Genomic DNA, 27,323 nt, shown 5'->3' on the forward strand with positions numbered 1-27,323 from the left:
GTCAAGGTACTGCTTGAATAGGGTAATTGAAGAGCACTACTTCACATGAAATAGGAGCCTATTACAGAGGAGTGGCGATCATTGGGAGACATATCTGTCCCTCCAGCATGCTTTTTTATGTCACAGACTAGGTTGAGATCCCTGGAGCAAGTTATTCTTGTCCCATTTGATTTGTAGATGTCCTGCATTTCCAGTAGGGCAGGGTCTGAGACTGCTCTGTAGGCCAGGCATGCGTCACCTCTCAGAATCCTGTATAATGCTGAGTACAGGGACAGGTCTTTCAGTCATTCCATGTATGTCACTTTGGAGGCCCTGGATTCTCCTGGTCAGAAACCTCTGTGTTTTCTCCAGTTGCTGCATGTGTCTGGTGAGGTACATACAGAAGGGAGTATTGTACTCAATTAGAGGTCTGATAAAGGTCGAGTATAACACAGCTATGACCTCCCTGGTCTTGGATGTGATGCCCTTACTTATGAGGTACGCAGTGTAGAATGTGTGTATAATCACTATGGACAGATAGTGACTGAAGTTTAGATTGCTATCAACATGTGTTTTCAAGTCTCGCAACACTGAATTTGAGTTTACAGGGGTGCTATGTATACCATAATTAGTAGGGGCACTTATTGCCAAAGGGGACAATCAGGCATTTCTTTACTTTAAGGTTCAGATTGTGAATTTGGCACCAATCATTTGTCTGTGTTAGCCCTTTCTGTAATATGTTAACATTGTAGGGAGACTCTATATGATAGCCCCCAGCTGATAGTCATCTGCAAACTTGGTAAGCCACAGGCCATATACCTTCACTTGGACTTCAGATAAATATTTTCCAAATAGTTGAGGGCCAGTAAACATCCTTGTGGTATTCCACTGATAAGTGGTCTAGTGGTGGAGGTGGACTCCCCATCTTTGACAGTGTGTGTTCTGTTGGTAAAGCAGTTGGCTAGTTTGCTATCCATCTATTAATGTATGGGTTGATCCTCAGATGGGAAAGTTTCTCTACGACTGAATGGGAGATGTTGTCAAAGGCCTTGGTTAAATCAACCTAGGCAGTATGTCCTGTTATCTCTCATCCTGGGCTTTGGGGACATTGTCAAAGAAGTCCACTAGGTTTAATAAGAAGATTTAAACTTAACAAAACCAGCACGGGCCAGATCAAGTATGTTGAAGGTCATCTATGTCCCTCTGGATAAGGTCCATGATGATTCTTTGCATTGCCTTGCAGATAAGTCTGGTTAGGCTTTTGTGTCAATAGTTCTAGCTGTGCGTGTTACCAGATTAATGTGCATTGCATATCACACATTTAATATTAATTTATGTAGTGTAGTTGATATATGTGTGAAAAAAGTACTGAGACACCATGATTGCAGTGCATGGAGGCAGGCAACACATGGCTGCATTGTAAATATGTGACATATTGTTAGATAGGGCCTTTAGTATGTCATGTTTCTACATGCAGTTTCATGCCATAAAGAGCAAACAGCAGTAATACATGCTAATAGTGATTTTACATAGGGCAAAGGTGAGCAGTGTGTTTGCATGACAGTTAGCAAAGTTTTTGAGCATGGGAGATACGCATTTCCATTACTTCCCCTGATTGCGCATAGTTAAGCAGTGCACAAACATGAGCTGCATTGCTAAAAGTCATAGAGTTAGTATTGCATCTATTAAACAAACCTGCTCTTAGCTGACTTTGTGGCAGCAGGTGTAAATGCATTGACACATTTCTTTTTGAGCCCAGATGATACTGGGTTCTAATCCAGGTGTATGTAATACTTTTAAATACAGAATGATAATACTGTGACATTATTCTTTATAGTACATTTGACATATTCTTTATAGTACATTCAACATATGCGTTTGTGTGTGTGTGCTGATGTAGAGTAGCGGGGTTAAGCTGCATTGCACAGAGTTAACCACATCATTGTAGAGATGCTCACCATCACCTGGCATTGGTGCATGTTGCCAAACTTCACGCAAACATAGAGGCCAAAAAGTGAGGGGATCCATTGCTTTTTCTGATACTTATGTGTGTTGTGTGTGAATCTATTTTTTGACCAGATTATAGGTGTTAAAATGGAGAAGATAGGAGAATGGTGAAATGGGGAGCAAGCAGGGGGAAGAACAAAGGGAAAGCAATACAGGAATGTGCAGGAGGGAGGTAGGAAAGAACCACAGCTATCTATTTATTTAACAGTAAAAACTAGTAATGTATGCAGGATATGTTGCTACTGTTACTCTCCCATGTTTTGCATCCAACCTGTTGTTCATATTTCAAATATGTAGACTGTTTTATGCTTCCCCAGTGGTAATGCTGAAATGCTTGCTACCTTTTCTGTTTTATCTGGGAACAGTTATTTTGTAGTTAACTTATACTTATGTATATTATCCTTCTGTTGTGTTTGAAGATACCTAGGACTATGGCACTCAGGCTTCTAAATCCCTGAAAATCACCCTTCAGTGACCCTGAGAATTAGGTCATTGTGGAAACGTTTAGGTGACATGGTGCCTTTCTGCTTGAGAGGGGACATGGAGATATGTCAGGCAGAATGCTCATTTGGCAGCAGATAGGACATATGATCAGGTGTTCCATAGGGCCACTGATATGATCTCATCTGCATGGCGGAAAGCAGCTGCAGTGGCCCATGATCAGATGGGTACCGGGGGGGGGCTACTACAGAGCCATCACTAACAGCAAATGAAGAGTTCCTGTCTACTGTCAGGGACCAAGACAGTTCCCAGGAAAGCACAGAACAGCATGTCCTTGACGTTGATGCTACTGTTTCAGGGACAGCAAGTATGTGGCAGGAGTAATTTCCAGGTAGGCTTTTGTATTTCAATTGTTAAATACTGTTGTATAATAAAATATTTACATAAGTATGTTAGTTCTGTTTGTGATGCCCCTCTGGGTCAGTGATCAAGGAGTCTCAATCCTCACCATGGACTCTGGTGAGTGACATTCAGTTGGAAAAAAATAGATAGATACAGTATTTCTAGATACAGCTCTCCTACACCAAGCACAATTTCCTTAAGAACACATAGGAAGCACACTCATCCCTTTGGCTGTTTTTTTTCTCTCTCTCCAGGCCCCAAATAAGACTCCCCACTGACACATCTGTAGGATTGAGTCCTCACCTGAGTGTTCCAAGCGAAGTCCTCCATCGCCCTCTCTGTGTCCCTGGTCCAAGTAGCTGACACACACACACACATTCTTTGAGATTTGATTTTCACACACACACACACACACACACACACACACACACACACACACACACACACACACACACACACACCTGGGAAAAGTTGGCACAAATTTGCCAGCTATGTCCCCTTCTGCCCAGACTATAAAGTAGCTACTGCCACCAGAACACTCCAAAGCCAGCTAATCTAAGGCTCTTACAAGGGTACCCAATTATACTGAATAAAATTGATACAAATACAAATGGTAATGTTTGACCAATGCAGCAAGGCTTTTAGGAGCAGCCACAGTGTCACCAAATAAATATAAGCACTCTCAAAAGTTAAAATATTCTCTAAAAGACCAGCTTCAATGAAAAGTATATATTTAATGATAAATAATAAAAGAACATGAAAATACTAAATATCCATTTACAATAAACACCAGTGTTTCAATCACAGGAAATATTAAAAATAACAGATGGATAGATTCACACAGATACAGAAGTTATTCCATTTTTAACCTCAGTAAATTAGAACCCGACTGAGTAAGTGACATGGCTGCTGATTATTCCTGTTGCTCTTCTGTTCTCTTCCCATACTTTAACACAATTAATTTGCAAGGGAGAGAAAAAAAATCAACTGTCTCACCAAGGATTCTTTAAATTAACTCCCTGTAAAAAAATAATTAAGTTCTGAGTGCTTTTTTTTTTTTTTTGACAGGGCCAACCAGATACTTTCTGAATTTTTTCCTGGCAGGGTCAACCAGATACATTCTGCATTTAATTATTATTTCCTAGCAGGGTCAATCGGATACTTTTAAATGGTACAGAGGAGTTATACAAATTTTAGTTCTGCCATCCTGGGCCTGGATTCTGGCAGGGTCAACCAGATAGTAGTAGAAAGCTGAATCTGCAGTGAGATGCCTGTTTTGGGAGATGTTTGTAATGTTTTTCTAACAATATCCTTGCATGGTCAACCAGATACTAGTAAGTGGTGTGTGTGTTTTGGGGGCTGTTGATGACTTTCTGTTTTTTATGTTTTTTAATATAATATTCTCTCAGAGTTAAGTAGATAGTAGGGAGGCAATGTGTTTTGGGGACTGCTGATGATTTTCTTTTTTTAACATAATATACTGGCAGGGTCAACCAGATGCTAGTGGTTCATGTGTTTTTGGGGCTGTTCATTACTTTCTTTCCTTTTTTTTGATATAATATCCTGGCAGGGTTAATCAGATACTAGGAATGCAATGTGTTTTGTGGACTGTTATTTTTTTTAATGTAATACACTGGCAAGGTCAACCAGATACTAGGGGTCTGTGTGTTTTGGGGGCTGTTGATGACTTTTTTTTTTGTTATTTAATATTCTGTCAGGGCTACCCAGATAGTAGGGAGGCAATGTGTTGTGGGGACTGTTGATGATTTTCTTTTTTTTTTTTTTTTTTTTTTTTTTTACATAATACACTGGCAGGGTCAACCAGATGCTAGTGGTCTATGTGATTTGTGGGCTATTGATGGCTTTCTTTCTTTTTTTTATAATATAATATCCTGGCAGGGTTAACCAGATACTAGGAGTCTGTGTGTTTTGGGGGCTGTTGATGGCTTTCTTTCTTTTTTTTATAATATAATATCCTGGCAGGGTTAACAAGATACTAGGGATACAATGTGCTTTGGGGACTGTTGATTTTTTTTTTTTAATAATATAATAAACTGGCAGGGTCAACCAGATATTAGTGGTCTGTGTGTTTTGGGGGCTGTTGATGACTTTTTTTTGTTATTTAATATCCTGTCAGGGCTATCCAGATAGTAGGGAGGCAATGTGTTTTGGGGACTGTTGATGATTTTCTTATTTATTTTATTGTTTTTACATATTACACTGGCAGGGTCAACCAGATGCTAGTTGTCTGTGTGTTTTGGAGACTGTTGATGACTTTCTTTTTTTAATATAATATCCTGGCAGTGAGAATTGTTGATGATTCTCATTTTTTCACATAATGCATTGGCAGGATCAACCAGATGCTAGTGGTCTATGTATTTGGGGGCTGTTGATGACATTCTTTCTTTCTTTTTTAATGTAATATCCTGGCAGGAACCAAAGAGATACTATGTATGCAGTGTGCTCTGGGGGGCCATTTGTGGATGATGTGTTTTTTTTTTTTTAACCTAACTTTTTTTTGCAAGGTTAGTCAAGATAAATTAGCATGGTTTGTCAATGATTTGTTGCTGAAACAAACTCTATTCTTACATAAGTAAAGTGTGTATGTATGAACTGAAGTAAGATGACATGCAAGTTCTATGTGATGTGAAAGAAATACAATAATATAACCATGATCTTTTTATTTTCATTATTTTAAACCCTGTAGGCTCAAAGCAGATTCTCTGGGTAGGCAGTTAGGATGGGGGTTATGCCTATATGCGAATGGAATGACCAGAGGTCTGGCTCGCTTTGCAATATTAATGTGTATTTGAGTGAAGCAAGATCAGCTGCAAGCTCTGAACTCTGACTATTGTTCATGTGAAAAAAAAAGAATACTTACATTAATGACAATGTCGTTTTTTTTTTTTTTGCCGTTGTTTTTGTTTTTAACCTCACAAGATCAAATAAAATACTGTGGGAAGGATATGCAATGGAGATTGGAGCTATGTGTGAAAGAAACAAATGGTCCTACTGTTTACTGTTGTTGTAATTTTAGCTTTGCAAAACTGTAATACTTTTCTGTCTGTACTTTAAGATGAATGTAAAATAATTAGCAAGTTTATGAGTAATTTTTAATGTATGCTATTTCATATCTGTTCATGTATATACTGAATGTTTGTTTAAAAATGTTTATAATATGTTGGAGATTTTCTCTATGGACATATGCTGAAAAGTTTTTTTTCCAACTAAAGCAGGTTGCAGAAATCTAGGTAAACACAAGTAAAATAAATGAAATGTGTACTTGGCTGGCAAACACAAGCTGTGACTAATGTTTCTGACAACAAAATGAAAGTAATGCAAGTATGCAACCCAATTTTACTTTAATTCTGACAGGTTAAAAAGTAGCCACTTTATTTAGATAATGGGGGCTGTTTGTGAATGAAATGAGTTGAATGGCCTTGCTGTTTACTGTTGTAATTGTGGCTTTGCAAGATTAATGTGCATTTGGGTAAAGTCATATAAGCCTGTAACTACTGTTTCTGTGCAACACAGTAAATTAATACAATCACTGTTTTTTTCATTTTAATCCTGGCAGGGTCAAAGCAGATACTTTAGATCAGCAACTCATATGATGGCTGTTTGTGGATGAAATGTTGGACACTGTAGCTTTGGTGTAATAATTCTAGCTTTGCAGGACTAAATTGTATTTGTTTGAAATAAAACAGAATGTAAACTGACTGTTTGCATGCATCAATTCAATACAGTAATAAAAACACTATTACTGATGCTGGCAAGGCCAAACCAATTTCTTTAGTTAGGTCACGGGGATGAGGGTTGTCTGTAAATGAAATGAGTGGCCCAACTATTCACTGTTATAATTCTGGCTTTGCAATACTGCTGTGCATTTGGGTGTAGTGAGTACAAGCGCTGACCTTTGGCTAATGCTTATGTGAAAGAAAAACATTAGTAATGTAACTGCTGTCTTTTTTTTTTTTTATTCATGTTTTGAACTTTCTACATTCAAACCAGGTACTTTTGGTAGGCAGTTGGGATGGGGGCTATGGCAGTGTATGAATGAAATGACTGGCCAGTTACTATTGTAATTCTGGCTTTGCAAGACTAATGTGTAAGGAGGGTTAAGCACACAGGCTGTGACTATTGTCTCTGTGCAGCAAAAATTAAACTAACACAAATGTATTGTTATTTCAATACTGAAAGAATCAAAGCAGAAACTGTAGTGGGCAATGAAATAACTGGCCCTGTTTAATTATTTTAATTCTGGCTTTGCAGGACTAATGTGCATTTAGGAGAAGCAAGGTGGAATACATGTGTGACAGTGCATGCATCAAAACTACATTAATAAAAGCATTATTATTATTGTTATTATTATTATTATTATTATTATTATTATAATTATTATTATTATTATTATTATTATTGTTGTTGTTATTGTTAATGCTGGCAAGGCCAAGCCAGATAGATACTGTAAGTAGGTCATGGGGATGGGGGACTGCCAGTGAAATGAGTACTTATGTGGAGCTGTATTTAAAATGTAAACAATGATGGCACAATCATTTCTGTAATATGCTTACTTCAGGGTTATGAGCACCACAACACCAGAATGAGTGAGCAGACAGTTACAGTGGCTTATCTAAAATCTATTAATATTAGAGACTTCACTTCTGAGGAAAAGTTAAGAATCAAGAGCACCAGAAGATCCACACCTGATCTTAAGGTGGAGTGGAGTCTCAAGGTAAAAGTAGGTGAAGAACATACACACACACACACACACACACACACACACACACACACACACACACACACACACACACACACACACACACACACACATACACACACACACACACACATACACACACACACACACACACACACACACACACACACACACACACACACACACACACACACACACACACCTTCAGCAGCTCAGTCTATGACAAGCAAACCTGGATATGTGGTTAGAAAGAATGAACGGTCTGATAAATGAGGTCTGGAACAGACCAATTTGTCCAGGGACATCTTCATGTGGGGCTAGATAAATAGAGTAGCAGGAATTAAGAGGATAGGGGGAGAAGAAGGTTAAATAGGAATGAGGGATGATTAGGAGGAAATGAGGTAAGGGTAGGGAGGGGCTTAAAGGGTTTTAGGCAAATGCAACTGGAGTAGGAGTCACATTTTTGGAGTGAACTTGCTAAGGCAAGTATATGTCCAAGACGACCTGTAGGTATTCCTGTGGAAGAGGTAGGACTTGGGGTTACTGGTGGATTCTGGTTGAAGGAGACAGGTGGTCTGTACAGCAGAATCTAAATTTCATATATATATATGGATCACCCTCAGATCGCCGACATCTCACTTCACCGACGAGGAATCCGACGGGCCGAAATCACCGACAACGCAGATGACCGACAAGACTAGAACCCGATGGACTCGGTAAGTGTGCAATAGAATGAGGGATTTCGTGTTCGGGAGCGGACAGGTAAGTGTGCGATAGTGAGGGACCGTAATTTTAGGGGCGGGTTAAGTGAGTTAGTGTTAGGGTGCGGGTAGGGTGTGTGTGCGATAGTGACGGACTGTGGGTTTAGTGGTGGGTTAAGTGAGTTAGGGTTAGGGTGCAGGTAGGTTAAGTGTGCGATAGTGACAGTCTTTAGGTGTAGGGGTGGGTTAAGTGAGATAGGGTTAGGTGCGGTAGGGTAACTGTGCGGTAGTGTCGGACCTTAGGGTTAGGGTTTGGGTCAGGGTTAGTGGATATGTGGTTGTGTATGATGTGTAGTTTACGTTGTTAGTGTTGGTGTGCTTGTGTCCGGTTTTGTGTATTGTCGGTGTTTTGTGGTTTCGGTCATTAGGGTTCGGTGTTTTGTGTGTCGGTGAAGTGTGGTGTCGGTAAGGTAAAGTAGATCCATATATATATATATATATATATATATATATATATATATATATATATATATATATAGGAGAGCTACAGAATCCTGAAAGCCCAAAATCCTGAAGACCAAAATCCTGAAAGTTCAAAATACTGAAAACTCAAAATACTGAAAACTTAAAATACTGAAAACTCAAAATCCTGAAAACACACAGGATACCAACACTTACTATATTCCAGCACAAGTACATACAGAAAGAAATAAAACACAAAGTATATTACTGTTCTACAAGTATAAGCAGGGGGGTAAGCCCCCGTGCACCCCCCACATACACACACACACACACACACACACACACACACACACACACACACACACACACACACACACACACACCCTGCTACTTAAATATATCAACTGCAAGATTTCACTTAGTGTAGTGTGATCTCAGAGTTGATATATTTAAGTAGCAGGGGGGTGTGGTGGGTGCAGGGGGGCTTGCCCTCCTGCATACAGTTGAAGGGTAATATGTTTCTGTATGCACTTGTGCTGGGTTGGTATCCTGTGTGTTTTCAGAATTTTGAGTTTTCAGTATTTTGAACTTTCAGGATTTTGGGCTTCAGAAGTCGGTCATTTGTTGTATGCCACTTGCCTCATTGGAGGTGGGGTATACACTGAATGTTCAGATTTGGCTTCATTGTGGTCCATTTCTCATTGCATTATGTTTCTTTTGGGAATTATTACCAAATCATCAAGTCTGAAGAAGAAGTTTTTTCTTTGATTTATAGTTGGCTAGAGGTTTTGTTCTAAGAAATAGTTAAGATTGGCTTGCAATTTTTGGCTTGCAGATCACTAAAGCCAATAACTCTGCTGGTGAAGCACTATTCTCTTGTGCCATAGCCAAATTATGGAACTCCCTCCCAGCCACAATTACCGCCGTACCATCATGCACCCACTTCAAAACTTTACTAAAAGCACACCTAAAAACATGCTGGCTATGCCCTTGCAACTCCCACTCTAATATCACCCACCCCATCCAACCACTACCTTTCTTTCCACCCCGCTAACTACCTTAATTATAGCAAGTTCAGATGCTCATAAGCCTAGTACTTATTATACAGCAGGAACTTCTTATTGTAACATTTGTTAATGTCTGTTATGTACTTCGCAGATAAAGATTCTAGTTGTCTACTGATGTACTATGTTCTTCATCTGTAAATATGTTTGTAATTAATTATGTTAAATTGTTAATTGCTATGTAATCCAATGTAACTACTGTCTGTTTATTTTAACTGTGAGGCTTTTCTCCCCGGGCCTCTGCTGAAAATGGTCCTACGTCCAGTCGGACACTCCCGGTCAACAAATGTAAATAATAATAATAAATAATAATAATAATAATACTGTTTGCAGAACGCAGACATTAGGTTCTGCAGACATGGTAGAATGGGTAGATTTCTTCCTTTCCTAGGTGGGTCGCTTCCTTAAACGGGATGGGGCGGGATGAATTAGAACACTGTATGCAGTTGGGGAATGAGAAGCCCTTGGCAGCATCTATTGTCATTTAACAAGTTTTGGTTTACGCATGTGCAAAGGATTTACAGTATTCTTTTCTTTTTCAGATCGCAGTGAAATCGCAGATGGGGAGGTGCAGAGTGGACATCAAAGAGGGAAGGAAGTCCATCTGACTTGATGGATTCGACTGGGGTGGAGGTTCTTGCCACTGGAGTGGTGTATAGTGCAGTTGCTGATGGCGGTGTTGTGATGTAAAAGTTGTGATGGGTGCAAGCTGCTGTTATGTTACCCAGTGAGGTCCCAAATGGCGGAAGCAGGTTTTGTAGTGGATGTCTCACTTGCTATGGTAAGGAGCAATGAGGTCATACCTGGGGGAATGCTAAGTGGGCAACAGCTACTGGCTTGAAGAAGGGGGTCTCTAAGGTAATGGATTCTGCTGGGGTGGAGGTTCTAGTTGTTGGAGTGGTGCACAACGAGGTTTCAGGTAACTGGTATTTACTGCTCATTAAGGCATGTCAGTGCTGGTGGGGGTTTGGGGTAGGTGGAGTGCAGTCACAACAGTCATGGAGTTCAAGGGGTTTCCAGTTTTTGTGGCAGTTATGTTATGGCTGTATGCAGACATTCCAAAAGTGTTTTGAGGGTTAACAAAGGCTAGGATGGTCATTATGTACTATGCTTATACTGGATAGGTGGAGGAATGACAAGATTGCTTTTGGACTTTATTGTGTAGGGCTGCTGCATGGACAATGGTAGGCTATTGCCCTTGTGTGGTTTCACGTGGCTTTGGGTTTAATGTTTTGGTGTTGCCTTGAGCAGGTAATGTCCCGGGGCTTATTTGAGGTTAATACTGGTAGTTGAATGAGTGAGGATTTAATATTTATGTTTATAATGGATAGTTGGTGCGATGTCAAGATTGTTATTGCACTGACCTTAAAAAGATCTGATTTGGTTATTACATCCTTTGGGTGGTAAAATGAGGTGGCAATGTGGCATGATGGTATGCAATTGTTCTGCATGGTTTTAGCGCAGTGGGCTTAGTGTTTGATTGTCCAGATGGCTGGTAATGTCCTTGGAATCATTACAAGGCTTCCATTGGTCATAAGGTAAGGATTATTTAGTTCTTGTGCAGTGATTATGTTAGGTTATGAGGTCATGGAGGTAAGGATTATTTAGTTCGTGTGCAGTGATTATGTTAGGTTATGAGGTCATGGTTTGCTACCTTAGCATAGGAGAGGGATCAGTGGTTTGTTTTTAGATGTTTAGATAATTGGCTACTTTTGTTAGTTATGTGATAGGATTTTAGGAGGGGATGACTTGGAGCCAGATGGGTTAGAGAGGATGGGGTATACTGAATGATGTTTGGCCTAATGCCTTGACAGTGGTTAGGTTGCTGGAAAATTGTCAAAGAGAGAGGGGGAATAGCCTGGTCAGGCTGGTGGGCAGAGAAGAGGGGCAAGCTTGCCCTCTTCTGTTCCGCATCTGGTATTGGATGTTCAATTCAATAAGTTAGGAAATGAAAGTGAGTGGTTGCACTGCTTGATAAGTAAATAAGCAAGCAGAGGTAAGATGCTTATTTGGTTGAAGGTGTAATTCACTAAATGGTAACTGAAGTGAGTGGTACGCTGCTTCATAAGTAAGCAAGTGGAGGTATGGACGCTGCTTACTGATCAGGATGAGCGGGGTCATGCTGTCCTCTGTTAATGGTACATGGATGTTATCTTCACCTGTATCATGTTTTGGAGGAAATTAATAAATCTTGGTTAACAATCATGTTTATGGAAGTTTAATAAAGGTTGTCAAATGTCATTCAGTGTGATATATTTATTGAAAGGGACCAGGACAAATGAGGTTTGGAACAGACCAATTTGTCCAGGGACATCTTCAAGTGGGGCTAGATAAACAGAGTAGCAGGAATTAAGAGGATAGGGAGAGACGTGGGTTAAATAGGAATGAGGGATGATTAGGAGGAAATGAGGTAAGGGAGGGGCTTAAAGGGTTTTAGGCAAATGCAACTGGAGTAAGAGTCACATTTTTGGATTGAACTTGCTACCCACCCTCCCTCCCCTTTTTATTAGTGGTGATTGCGGTTATTTTCAGTTTGGATAGGTGGAGAAGAGGTGCTGGCTTGCCCTCTTCTGTACCCCCTCTAGTGTTGGATGTTCAATTCAATAAGTTGGGAAAGGAAATTGAGCAGTTGTGCTGCTTTATAAGTAAATAAGCAAGCAGAGGTAAGCTGCTTATTTGGTTGGAGGTGTTATTCAATAAATGATAACTGAAGTGAGTGGTGGTACGCTGCTTCATAAATAATTGAATGGAGGTATGGATGCTGCTTACTGATCAGGATGAGTGGAGTCATGCTGTCTATGTTAATGTTACATGGATGTTGTCTTCACCTATATCATGTTTTGGTTGAAATTAACAAATATTGGTTAACAATCATGTTTATGGAAGTTTAATAAAGGTCGTCAAATGTCATTTGGTGTGATGTGTTTATTGAAGGGGAACGGGACAAATATTTTGACAACCAAATGAGGCTAGTACTGTTGAGAACAGTGGATATTAGGTCTCAGTATGGATACCAGTTATCAGTGGAAATACACAACAAGAAAGTGAAGAAAAACGTCACATTCTAGCACTTATAATTGACTGCATCAAGCTATTTGCTGAAGAAGTAGTAGTTTTAGGAGGCCATGATGAATCAGAAGACTCAGTGAGTGCTGGAATGTTCTGCAGACTGGTAGACTTCACCTGCAGGATCGATCGCAAGTTGGCTGAACATATAAAAACTTACAACTGTTTTTAAAGGAACATCAAAAATCATTCAGAATGAACTCCTGGAGTGCATGCTAACAATATGCAGACAAGAAATGAACAAAGAGATTCATACTGTAAAATGTGTAGCAGTATTTGTAGATGAAACCACCAATGTTGCAGGGCTATGGCAGATTGCCATTGTGTTCCATTTTGTTGTCAATGGCCAGGTGCTGGAACATTTTTGGGGATATTTTATACCACTTGAACAGACTGCCAAGCATATTGCTGGTGTGATAAGTTGAAGGAACTAGTGGGAGACCAGCATGAAAAAGTGGTTGCTTAGAGTTAGCATGGTGCATCTATTATGAGTGAAGTTCAGCATGGAGTCCAGGCCATTATAAGACAGGAATTTAAATATACTTATTATGTACACTGCTATGCCCACCAACTTAATCTGGTAATGCAGGCAGCCACACTACATAATACTGAAGCAAGGACATTTTTTTTAACTGTTGGTGGAATTCCAGCCTTTTTCTCAGGTTCAGTTCAAAGACAAGCTGCTCTGGACAATATAGTATCGCAATGCATGCCACAAATGTCTGGAATACGGTGGAATTTTAATATCCGTATTGTAAATGCAGTGTATGAAAACTTGGACTTGTTGTCAGAGTGTTTTTATTATTTGCACAAGTGTCGTACATTTGCTGCAGCAAATGTTGTTGTTTGTCTTTCGGCTTTTCCTGGTAAGGGGTCGCCACAGCAGAACTCCGGTCCGCTAATGATTGGCAGTAGATTTTTACGAAATGCCGAGGTGCCAGCTCGACACTCAACCTTCAACAAAGGCACGCCCATTTATGCACGCAAGTCTTTCGAACTCTACCCAACCGCGGGGAGGACATGCAGACTCCACACAGAAGTCACTCCCAAGCTCAGCCGAGAATCGAACGGGAGAACTTCTTGCTGTGAGGTAACAACGCTACCGCCGTACCACCGCGGCATGTATGCAGGAAGCAAATGGGCTACTGTGAACACTTAAAGATGATGAATTTAAGTTTTGGCTGACTGTTTTCCATCATAAAATGCCCCATGTTGACAATCTTCAGTATCATACCTCCAGATGCAACCACAGTTGAAAAGGATTCGCATATATTTTTGAATGCAATTGACAGTGTCATATCAGATACTGACAGCATTGCAGAACAGTACCTACAGACTGAGAACATCCTGCCAAGATGTAGACAAGGACTATCAAGATCCCAACCACTGCATGACACATTGTCGACTGCTGCAAAGGAAATGTGTGATATCATAAAGTTCCAGACAACATCACGATTTGAACACACTGGGCATCTTTAGGCTTCTTAGCTGCTACTGCCTGAAAATTTTTCAACATACGTAAAATAGTTCCAAGAAAACCTCTTCACAGCAACAATAGAAAACTATCCATTCCTGCTGAGGGGACAACTTAGAACAGAGCTTGGAGTGGTGCATCATCATGAAGACTATGCAGCAAGTGGCACTGCAGTCAAGATGTTAGAATTCTTGGTGGACAGCTCATTAATCAATGTGTTTTCAGAGACTTTCAATGTGTTGTTGATTACAGCCACCACACTGTCAACTCCTGAGGCAGAAAGGTGTTTCTCACCAAAAAGAAAAAGAATTAAAGCATGTCTTTGTAGTACAATGGGACAGGAAAGAATGAATGCATTGGCGATGATTTCCATATGAAAAGAGTTAATGCGGAGTATAACAAACTTCAACCAAACAGTTATATGATTTGTTTGCACAAAATGAAGAGAGAAGAATGGACTTTTATCTACAAGTAAGAAACCTGAGAAATACCCAGAGGAACACAATAGAGTCACTTATTTGGTACTATACTACAAGTACTTATTTGGAACCAGGGTCATGTCACATGAATACTGTGTTTGCTTGGGAAACTTGAAGCGGTCCCTTTTGTGTGTCCAGAAAAAGGAAAGAAAAATCAAATCCAGTATGACCTGATATGTTCCAGACAAGACCACAGCTTCCCTTAGAGTGCAGAAACAGAGTACAAAGTAGTGTTCGCAGTATACTGCATAGGTAAATCTTCAAACCAACCTGCATATACATGTAGTAATGTGCTCTGCTTTCCAACTGTGGTTATTATAACAGCAATTGTTTGGACTTTGAGATCATCTTACTGTCTCTCAGAATTACTGGCACATTAGACATTACAGTGACCTTGAATTGTGAATAATAGAGTAAGAAAGTACAGTGAGATCTCCAAATCTCCTTACTTTTCATTTGGCATTGTACAAAATGCAGAATAATTCATATAGTGCGCCTTCTGTGTGGAGTCTGCCTGTCCTTCCCGTGGTCGAGTGGCATTCGAAAGACATGCGTAGAATGGGCGTGCCTTTGTTAAATGTTGGACGTCGAGCTGGCACCTCGGCACCCATAAAAAAATCTACTGCCAATCATTAGCGGACCGGAGTTTCGCTGTGGTGATCCCTAACCGGGAAAAGCCGAAAGAAGAAGTGTATGTTTACTACATTGTGTGTAGCCATAATAGTTTCATTCAATGAAGACCAATCACTTTTTCACTGTTTAGAGGTGTTACAGCAGAACCTAAACACCTCATTAACTCTGAAATGTGCTTTAGTCTAGTATCAGTTAGTAGACTATTCAGCATATGCAATGGTGACTGAGCTCTTATTTTATGTAAATTAGTAAACATGGTCAGGATTGATCTCACTGCAACATAGCTTCGCCCCTTTCTAGTTGACCACACCCATTCAGCTGTCTCCTGCAGCCCCGTTTGATATGAAGTCACCATCTGCCACTGGTAAATAGACAGCTAGATAGGCTTCTAGATACAGGCACTGGCAACAGAGATATTAATACACAGATAGATAAATAATTTAATTTGTAAGTGAAGCTGCTCTCCTTAACTCTCAACAGCTTGGATTTTTTTAAGACTGAGAGCAAGGGGAGGAGTGGCAGGGCTTCAGTCCCACCTTAAAACTGAATTAACTAAAAAACATAAATGTTCACAAGTGTTATGGCACACATATAAAATACTCTAAAATGCCCACGCACACAATACTTTCTTTCCAAAATCACATAAACAGTTTTAACTCTTGAGAATTATTTTTTTTTATTTAAACTTGCTAATTTAAAGTAGTTGTTCAGTATCTGTGAAATATGTTGGCAATCACTTGGTGACTGTCACTCCTACAATCTTCTTGAAGTTGTCTAAGGATTTTGTAACATCTATCATGCTACACTGCCACAGTAACATTCTGACAGCTACACAAATTTACTGTGGGGTCTGACATTCTCTATTATAAGCAAAATTAAAAAGCAGGTGTCGAGTGACACTCTTGTTAATATTTGCTGTAAAACTTCCAGTCAGCATCAGTGTGTACAGTACAGACTGCATTCTAATAGAGACAGTGATCAGTCTGGGATGTGTGGGGAGATACAATAATGCTAGGCATCATCCAGGTTCCTAATTATCCCCATTTTAGACATGTTGGTTATGGTCGCACAAATCATCTCGGAAATTGATACGTTTATAACCAAAATATCAATGCAGATAGGCTAAAATCCATGCTCTGGCAATATACTGATATTTATAGCAACAGAAGTGAGTGCAGGCTACCTGTGTAAAGTACCCTGATGACACTCCAAGATTGGTAAACATTACTACAGGAAGGAGCAAATCCCTTAATGTAAATTCTTGAAGAGTGCAAATGCCCTCTGATTGAACTGTTAAACTGCAACTGGTTTGGGGATACTAAATGTAGCAATGTTTGAAATGCATTTTGTGTTATTAGTCTAGATTTTGCTGTCCATTGTGGATAAAGGGAAGTCGGACCAATATTACCTGTGTCATCTCTCTTTTACATAAGAGGAAAGTCATCAGAGATGGAAGAAAAGTACAATAACAGGATATAAGCATATCACTACAGTCCATTTCTAGGCTTCTGTTATAACTCCCATGGCCTGTGATCAGTGGGAGTGTGGATTTCTGCATAAACAGAGTGAACTTCCTCTTCAGCGTGCATGGTGAAGTTAGACTGCTTAGCATGGAGTATGCATACATGTAGTCATCCAAGTATAAACTACTCAACATGGAGTATGTATACATGCAGTCATCCAAGCATAGACTGCTCAACATGGAGTACGTATACATGCAGTCAGCCAAGCATTCTCACATTTTACTTTTGCAGTATTGAAATCACATGATGTCTTAGTTAGCAGACAATTTGTGTAGCTACACCCAGAAAATTGAACAGATAGAAACTGGGCAAAGTCTTCTTTGAGAACACTGATTATGCAGGTGTCTGCACTACCAAATGACTATGTGCGTGCATATTCCATAGCAGGCAGTAACAACAGATTCAATAAAAGAGTGGCATTCCTCAGCCAGAAATATTAACTGACCAGTGCATAGGCAATGGGAAATTATTGAATTATTAAGCGAGCAGTAATGGGCAATCACAGACAGTGACATATCACAAATTAATGATATAACTTTAAAACAAATGACTAGAAAGTCTCCTTACTTTTTTTATATGGCTGAGGAAAACATGAGCACTTTTTCAGAAGTCAGATTTAAATTACTCTGCTATTCTATATCACAGAATGAAATATTGTATGAACGTGAGTGTGATACATTTCACAAATATATTTTCTTTTATGTAGAAAATTACATAGTTTAACTATGGTAAAATCTAAATGTATTGATTGTATTACAGTTGTAAATAATCATACGTAAAGATGACCCAGTTATAATCAATGTCTTACAATTTAGTTTCTCTTATACATATATATCTATATATATATATATATCTATATATACATACATATATACAAAAAAAAGTGGGGAACAGATTAGCTTGCATGACAAACAATGTAGAACAGTTGCATAGGTTGTCATGTTTGCCAACATTTTGCCTTTGGAAAAGCTTGTTAAATACTATACTAGATACCCCTTAGAATCAATATCAGTAATAAACTTCCCCAAGGTACCATTCCCCTCACAAAAATCTTTCCTGGATAACAGTCACAAACTTACCAGCTGTTGTTCCAAGCTTGGAGCAGGGGCATGATGTCCGTAAATAATGGCAGGGTTGTACTGACTGAACAAGACAGGGTAAAACACTTTCTTCCCTTGAAATGAAAAGAAACATCAGAGACAAATGTTATATTCATTCTCTTATTCAGTAGTTGTGCAAGTGAAAGCCATTCACAGTAAGAATAAGTGGAAGCTATCCAACAAGATCTGAAAGTCAATACCAACTGTAAGCATTTAACTAAAGACCTAAAAGTCTAGCAGCTATTTCTAGGGCAGGTAAATAACAACTGCGTGGTATGAAGGTGATAATAAACCTAAGCAAACCCAAAATGTTCTTATAAATCTCCAACCCAAACCAAAGAACACACATTGGAACAAAATTACCTATGGGAGCATCTGGGATGCTGAAAAAGAGTTTGAGTCAGCCATATGCAAATATCATTAGCAATGTATTTCCTTGAACACAAAAGTGGCAAATGTAATGAGGCATAGTGATAACTAAACTATTACAGAGAATCTTCTAACTTGAAAGTTCTAAGATCTCCAACCCCCCCCCCCCCCCAACTCACAGCATGCAAGATTTAATATCCTGAAGGACCACTTAGGCAGAAATGACTTACTACTGTAACTTTGGTAAACTAGCAGGCTTGGCAAATAGTATGTGTCCTGTTCATTTATAGTGCTGGTAAATTAAGTCTGGGACTGGGCTTAGGCCTCTGGAAAATTGGCTGGTATGGGACAGCTTTACAGCCAATAGTCCACCTTCCAACCAGGGTGGAGGAAGTTATGTAAAATTTTATTGGAAAGGCTCTCCCAGACTCTGCTACACTTTGCTGTGAGGGAAAGGTTGGTTTGCTTTTTATTTGTTGCATTTTGCATTAGTTTATTGCCTTTTTATATTTTGAGTGCTGTGATTTGTTTACTTTGTGTTTTGCTTGTGTTCTGCTTTTAACTGCATATTAAAACTTCAAAAGACACCACAGCTCCATCTCTTGTAAGTCAGGCAGAAATCCCCCCCCCCCCGTCACTGTTGCGCTCTTAAATACCACTGTCTTTCTAGTTGCCTGCCTCTTATGTTAATTTGACCATATATCTCATTTCCTCTCTGCTTTCACTGGCTTGTGTGAGTAAGCACAAAATTATGATTTTGTGAAATCACTCCCCTTCAACTATTTAAATGTATTGGCCATTCTACTGTATTCCATAGTACCGGAATACAAAAGTGATCACCCCCTTTCAATCTAATCTTGCTATTTTAAAAATAGTGACTCTCCACTAAAACTTAACTTTTTAGACAGGTAAAACTTAAGTTACCTACTTTCACATCTAAATTCTCTAGTGCACACTGCAGTGTTTAGGATAAACCATTTTTTTTTCATCATACCTTTAAGCATCCCTGTGACTAGCACTTACTCTAATACCTGCTGGAAAGCACTAGGAAGCCTTAAACTGATACAAGCACTCAACTCTCATTAATAAGGAGAAACTAATCATAGGCACTAAACAGCCTATAATTGCAAAATACTTTGCTAAGGTAAGGGAAAACAGCTCCTGTACTTTTCAAAAAAAAACAGCAAACCAGGCATGTCCAAGGGTCAGCTTCCGTTGATTTCTCCTGTCCACCTGGTGAATCTGGGCATAATGGGGCAATGCAGCAATTACCTTATGTACACAGACAACCCTCTCCTACCACCCAACACTACAACCTGTGAGAGATGCACTTACATAGCCAAACTGGAAGCAAAGCTCTCTCCAACCAAGATTGTGCTAGACAGTCAAGAGGAGAGGGTTAACACTTGCACTACACTTCAAGCAACACATAGCCTTCTAAACTCACACCACCAACACCCACACATAGCAACACTAAATCCACATATGCGGAGGCCCTTAACTGTAACCTGCCCAAGCACCAAGGACCTTCGAAGCTAAAACGCAAACAAATACCAGTCACAACCAAAGTGTCACATAGCTCACAACACCAGTGTGCCACCCAGCAACAGCCCCTAAGGCAAGATACCGTACCTAACACTTTAGTCATAGGTGACTCTATAGTCAGGCACACTGATGTCCCACTCACCAGGCTGAACAAAGAGAAAATTACAGTGAGCTGCCTGTCAGGTGCTAGGATCCGCAACATAACTCATGCACTCAAGTCACTCCACAACAAGTACAAATATGACTCTGTCATTGTACATGTTGGAGTGAATGACTTGAGACGTACCTTCATGGACTACATGAAAAGAGACATGTGGGAGCTCTTGAATCATGTAGCCCATGCAGGTATGACCCTAGCCCTGAGTAGCATCCTGCCTTCGCCTAGAATGATACCACAATATAAGGACAAAATGATTGACTTCAACAATTGGCTAAGCTTCTGGTGTCATTCAAAGGGGATCCGGTATTTGTCTGCCTGGGATGACATGGTCGACAGACCACAATGCTTTGCCAGAGATGGTCTGCACCTGTCACCCCTGGGATTCAGGTTACTGGCTAAGGCTCTTGCCACCCCTATAGTGCCTTTTTTAAGCAAAGTTCAAAGGACAAAACCACCACCATAACAGGTACAATCATGCAAAATCTGTAGGTAATGCTACTCAATGCTAGAAGTCTAAACCTCAAAATGCACTCTCTCGAGGCACTCCTAAAAATGGAGAACATCGATATCTGTGCAGTAATTGAGACCTGGTTCAAGGCTCCAGAGAGCACCCCTGCAATACCAGGCTACAACTCCTATCACACTTTTCGGCCACCAAACCAGGATCGAAACACTAAAGGTGGAGGAGTGTCCATATTCACCAAGGATATTCACACCACCAGGTTAGTTGCCCAACACAATGCGTCTGAAATTCTCCAGGTGCAACTAACACTAGGAAAGACTGCAATCCAAATTGTAGCTTGCTACAGGTCCCCCACCATGCCCCAAGATTCTCACTACACCTTTCTAAACATACTGGAAAATTTTAATATACAACCAAACATCCTAATATTGGGCGATTTCAACTACCCTGCCATTAACTGGGAAAACTACTCGTGTACCAACACCTATGCCCAACAGTTCTTGGAATTCATAAATTCCAATGCCCTGGATCAACTAATCCATAGTCCCACCAGGGGCTCCAATATCCTAAACCTGGTCATTACCAACATGGGAAATCGATGCTCCACACATATGATCACCCCCTCGTTGGTCAGGTCAGACCATAAGGTAATCAACCTTAACATCCACATCCCACCCCCACCCCCCAGTAAGGAAACCTCCATAAAAAACTTCTCCAAAGCCAGCTTCATGTTACTCAAGTCAGAAGTTACAAACTTCATGACACCCATGCAGATGGGAACTGAAAGTTTGACTGCTGAGTCCTATACTAAGGCACTGCACGAGCACATACCTCATGCATGAATCGTGCCATCCCATATAGAACCAAGATGCTCTCCTCCAAATAAAGGAATCCAATCTGGTGGTCCTCTACTATAAACAAACTTTACAACAAAAGGAAGAAACTGTTACAGAAAGGAGGAAAATCCCAGGATGCAAAAAACTCCCTTACCAGCCTCAATAAGAAGCTTAGATCCCTCATAAAATCCTCCAAAGCTAGTTATGAAAATAAAATTGCAAAAGATTCCAAAAACGACCAGAAGGCATTTTATAACTATGTCAAGAATCTAAATGGCAATGCTCAGATCTGCCCTGAGCTACAACAGAATGGCATTAAATATACTGATCCCAAGGATATTGCTAATATCCTGGCAGATCGATTCAGTGCCAACTTCACCCCCCTCTCACCCCCTAAATGGCCCATCTCAATACCGGAAGATTGCCAAATTCCAGTAATAATGACCAAACAGGTAAAAAAAATGCACTCTCTAAAGCTAAGAATACACCATCCATGGGACCAGATGACATCACGGGCTGTGTACTACATGAAGTACAAAATGAACCGGCACCTCACCTAAGTGTCATGTTTAATCATACCCTCATCTCAGGCTTCGCGCCCACTGAGTGGCGCACAACTACAGTTATCCCACTCCACAAGGGGGATCCACCTTAGATCCCGGGAACTACAGCCCCATCAGTCTGATAAGTCTGATCTGCAAGGCCATGGAACGTATTATCATGGAACTTATAAACAAAGACATTGGCAACCTTAAAACACTGGACCTCACCCAGTTTGAGTTCGTGAAGGGCCGATCTTGTCTCCTGAACCTGATTGACTTCTTCAAATCAGTCTCCAGAGCCGTGGACGAGGGTAAGGCAGTCCACACAGCCTATCTGGACCTCGCTAAGGCCTTTGACACCATCCCCCACTCTGGAATCATAGATAAACTTACTAAGCTGGGCATTAATCCCTACGTCACTCGATGGGTTGCCAACTGGCTTACTGACAGAACCCACACTGTAAAAGTAGTTGACTCCAAATCCAGCTCCAGACAAGTGACAAGTGGAGTACCTCAGGGATCAGTCCTGGGACCTCTCTTGTTTGGCATCTACTTCTCTGAAGTACAGGCCAACACTATGGGACTCTGGCTAACAAAGTTCATAGATGACTGCAAACTGGGAGCCATTACTGAATCCCCAAATTATGTGGCTACTCTACAAAAAGGGCCTTACAGAAACAGATGCTTGGTGCCAGAGCCATGGGCTCATGCTCAATGCCAAGAAATGTATAGTTATCCCCTTGGGGAAAAAACATGTACCCGTGAATTACCACACAGGTGGCAGTACATTAAACACCGAAAGTGTGATAAGAGACTTAGGGACACAGGTGGACAGTGGTCTCACCTTCAATAACTACATCGCCACAACAGTCAGGAAATCCTCATCACTAAGGGCTTTTCATCATGAAAAAGGAGGTCATTGTCCCACTGTACTCATCCCTTATTAGACCCATTATAGAATATAATGCCCCATTTGGTATGTACCTCTCAAGACATCTGCAACAACTGGAAAGGCCACAGAAATACCTCACTAAATGAATCACAGGCCTAAAGCAGATGCCCTATGCTGACCACCTTAAAAACCTCCAGCTACACTCTGTCGCATATCGTCTACTTTTAGGCGATCTCTGCTTAACATACAAGGCCATGTCAAACCCAGAGCTGTTAGACATGCTACACTTAAAGAAACCACAATCCCTCAGAGCCACAGGCTCCAGGGATCTAAACCTTGTCATCACAATAAACAAAACATGCTGGAGGGATAGTTCCTGACCCAGAGACTCCCCAGACTCTGGAATAGACTAACCATACATGTCAAGCAAAGCACCTCTTTGGCCCTCTTCAAAAGGAACCTTGATGATTGGATGGGAGAAAGGAAATTCACCCCAGGGATCATGTCAGTCGCCCTGCTAGACAGGGGTCCAGAGAAGTAAATAGTGTGGGAAGAAATAGCCAGGGAATTGTTATGGCTAGGCTTGTATAGGCCCTAGGGACGATAGCCTAGTACCAACCTATGAACCTATTAAGTAGGAAAAGGCTGAAAAATGAAGAGTATTGGCATCTGGCAAGTCTTAAGGTGAGTTTTAATTCTAGTTAAAAAAAGTGGAATGGCTATTGGGTCACTGAATATGACAGCTGGTGTCAATGAATGATAGTCTGTTACAGAGGCACAAAATTCAACCAATGACAATTTGGGTGAAGTGAGGCTCTGAAAAGAAAACTGAAAACTGATTGGGGGCATCACTGCAGTGTGACTTTTATGATGCAGTGACTTTTGATTTTATTTTAATAGTTGTTTGGAATGTGAGGAGTATATCCTTCTATGTGGAAAATATAATGCAAAGCAGTCTCCACAAAAATTGCATTTTTGTAAATTCAAATTCCCTTATATGGGAAAATTGATCAAATATATGAAAATACTATCCATTTAGGGAAATGGAGTTCAAGTAAGTGTCTTACAGGTCTGGAAACATTTATCTATATTAGATATCCATCTGTACATCTAGATTTCATTTGTTAGATGAGTAGATTGTTCATAGGTTAGTACTAAGCTAACTGCTCTTGTGAGCCATTTTAAGCCAATTATCCGTTGTGAGAATCAAACCCTGCACCTTGTGTTTGTAAGGCAAACACCTTAACCATTAGGCCACCCTCCCAACCCTGTTTGTTTGGGCCAAAGGACCATTATCACTTTATAACTTAAACCATAAATGACAGAAGGCTGAGTAATATACTCTAGAGCTAAAGAAATACAAAGAAAATGCAGGAAATACATGGCTGCAGGAATGAAAACATTACAAAACAAAGTACAGTGCAGGTACATCTTATCTTACAAAACTAAGAGTTATAATGAAATCATATAAGAATACTAAACCAACTCTTCAAAGTAATCTGAATACAATAAGAAAGGTGTTTTAGAAAACAAACAGTCATAAGCAAATCATTAGTACAAAGTAAGGATTCAAAAGGCAAAACTAGAACTATTTCTATTAACACAAAACTGTCTCCCATGACTCCATATGGATGAAATATATATATATAAATAAATGCAATCTTCAATGGTTCAATGACTTTTTGACAAACGAGAAACATGGGTGTTGAGCAGTTTCAGAAGCACTGCAAGAGAATTCAGTTTACTATTATAGCAACATAAAGCCTAACTACTATTGAAAATAAATAATTTATTATACCATATTTATAACCTAAATCAGATTAACTTATGTATGATGGATCAGTTGTGTAACAGCAGAGGTATAGCTAACAACTGTCATGGGGAGTATGGGTCTGCACTGCCTTGTAGTCCTACGGGAGGGAGCCAACAGTATGCTGAAGGGAGGAGGGTCAAAAGCAGACATGGAGGGTGCACACGTAGCTTCCAACTTCTTTACTCAAGAATGAGTGACAATATGAAAAACAATTGGGGGGTCAATAGGCTAAAAATGAAGGATAAATTTTAAACTTTAACTCTAAGTCACTTAAAACGTTAACAGAATGACAGGTTTTGTATCAGTGCACTTTTTTGAACGATGTGAAGAAACTGTAAAACTAGCATTATTGGCTCACTTTGAGCCACAGTGATTTACCAAAAACTCAAAAACTTTACAAGGGCCAAGACAAAAATGTCAGTTTCATAGGTTCTTACTCAGCTTACTGCCAAAGAAGAGCATCAGGAAGCTTGGCCACATCACCCAGCACTGGTGGGGCACGAAGAGGGTCTCTCTGATGAGAGTTTATGATCACCAATCTGATCATCCAGGCTGGTTTTAAAGAGGTGTTCTGCAAAATTAGGGGCATTTGTGAGCTAATAGCAGCATACAGTTTGTTGAACCACCATGTTTTTTGTTGTTTATTATTCTATATACTTGCTAATATACTCATACACAGCTTGACCCTTCATTCAACCACAAGACTAAGAGGCAGTGAGTATAAGTAATGCTTCCTTGGTTCAAAAAACACAACTATAATAGGCTATTAATCCCTTAATATCAACATGTGGCATTGCATTCATTATTTTGAATTTACATAATGTTCAGGAATCATTAATTTCTCACAAGCTCTCTGGCATAGAAGGATAAAGCCCTTTCTACATCACAGGTGATGAAAGTTCAAACAGCAGCACAGGCACCAGTACAAGCCATTGTTGTCTCAACCATCATAGGGCGAGGGTGGTGGCTCTGGCTCACCACAGGGATGACATCTAGTGGTAGTAGTAGATACTGCACCCCATGGAGCTTAAACCTAGCAAGCCATAATACCATAAACAAGTCACACAATAAACCAAGGGAATTCAGCATGTAGTTTCACTTGCCCTCAGAGAGCAGCATATAATGGAGCACAAAAAAAGCTGCGATAGAGAAGGGACTGTTCTGCCAAGGAGAGGGTAGGCCAGCCTGCAGGGCTAGCAAACTGTCCTGCTCCCTACCACCTGTTTCTCACAATGAAGTCGATGAACAAACTGGCATTTCCAGCAGGAGAGAATGGAATGTGAGGCGTTTGCCTAACCTGAGGATTTGCAGTTCCCACTGCTAAGATTACTAAGATATACATTGACCAAATTGTTGCAAGTAGAAGAGTCAATGTGCCTGATCCTGTGTTGGGGGGGATAACCAAAACAAAATTGTGTACTATTTATAGTTTTAGAACAACTGTCACACTCTTCTGCATATCCTTACCTGGTTGTGCATTCATTCTACATGAGTTGAGAAAGTCAGCAGTGAAGTATATGTCAACATCACAGAAGAACAGCAACACGTTACTACTTTTCCAGGCACGAGCGCCTACATCTAGGCCTTTACCCCTTGAGAAATCCTCATTCCGTTGGATAAAAGTATAGTTCTTGAAGTTTGCCTGCCTAGAAGAAAAATATATATTGGAAATCTATGAGATTCTGCAAGAAACTACCAAATATAGTTCTTGAAGTTTGCCTGTCTAGAAGAAAAATATATATTGGAAATCTATGAGGTCCTGCAAGAAACTTCCAAATATTTTTATTCAATAAAATAAGGAGATTATTTAAAGACAAGCATCCCCACAAAATAACAATTTTGAGTTTGTTATAATAATCCTGGAAAATAAATTACTTCAGCCCTCAGACCCTCAGATACATTCTACATGAAACTGAATAGTACTGGGTAGAGGCAATTAAAAATAAAAACAACATGGCCATTCCAAGCTTATGCATTTCAGAAACTGACATATTTGCTGTTTTAGTCATTTGTTCTCTACAGCAGTTTGGAAAAACATACATCATTGCCTTTTGCATACCTGCAATAATTAATACTGAAAGTTTTTTTAAGAAAATAAAATTAGATACGCATTACTTAAATAAAGGCTACTAAAATGCAAACACCATTTTCAGTATACATTCAGCTTTACTTACAATAGTTATATTTACAACATTCCAAGTGCTGCATTGCTTATACATTAAAATAAGTACTGTAACAGTTACAGCTTTTGTAAAACTTCTCAGTAACCCTATAAACATTTATATTTATCCAGCTCATGAGATTTCACAAGGATTTCAATGGAGCCAGGCAATATTTTTCAAAATTACTGTTTTCTTGCACTGTACATAAATATGAAAATGACAAGTATTTGCATAACAGCATGTGAATAACATACTGCATGTCTTAAACTGTATATGTTAAATTACAAGTTTCAGTGGGGATTATCTCTGCTAAGATTTACTTATGACTGATTATGGTTTTCAAATCAGCATCATAGCAAGGAGTGGCAAACAATGATACACAAGTCAGCCACACAAGATTTTACTCATAATATGAGGTGTGACACTTTATCCTGCTGTGAACAATTACAACTTAAAGCCTGGATTCTGAATTAAAAAATGGCTTGCAATA

General features: G+C 39.8%; 1 protein-coding gene across 6 annotated transcripts in view; it reads right to left on the reverse strand.

The window, feature by feature from the left end:
• CSGALNACT1 (chondroitin sulfate N-acetylgalactosaminyltransferase 1) overlaps positions 1-27,323 on the reverse strand; it is a 981,568-nt gene that overhangs the window by 64,385 nt on the left and 889,860 nt on the right. For all 6 annotated transcript variants that reach the window (XM_044059411.1, XM_044059415.1, XM_044059413.1 and 3 more), the window contains 2 exons: positions 26,139-26,317; positions 18,031-18,125 (listed from right to left, as the gene is read on the reverse strand). In XM_044059411.1, coding sequence (XP_043915346.1) covers positions 18,031-18,125; positions 26,139-26,317 — 274 coding nt within the window. The remainder of the gene's footprint in view (positions 1-18,030; positions 18,126-26,138; positions 26,318-27,323) is intronic.

This window comes from Protopterus annectens, chromosome 17.part0, assembly GCF_019279795.1.
Source record: "Protopterus annectens isolate FY-2018-M chromosome 17.part0, PAN1.0, whole genome shotgun sequence".
Taxonomy (NCBI): domain Eukaryota; kingdom Metazoa; phylum Chordata; order Ceratodontiformes; family Protopteridae; genus Protopterus; species Protopterus annectens.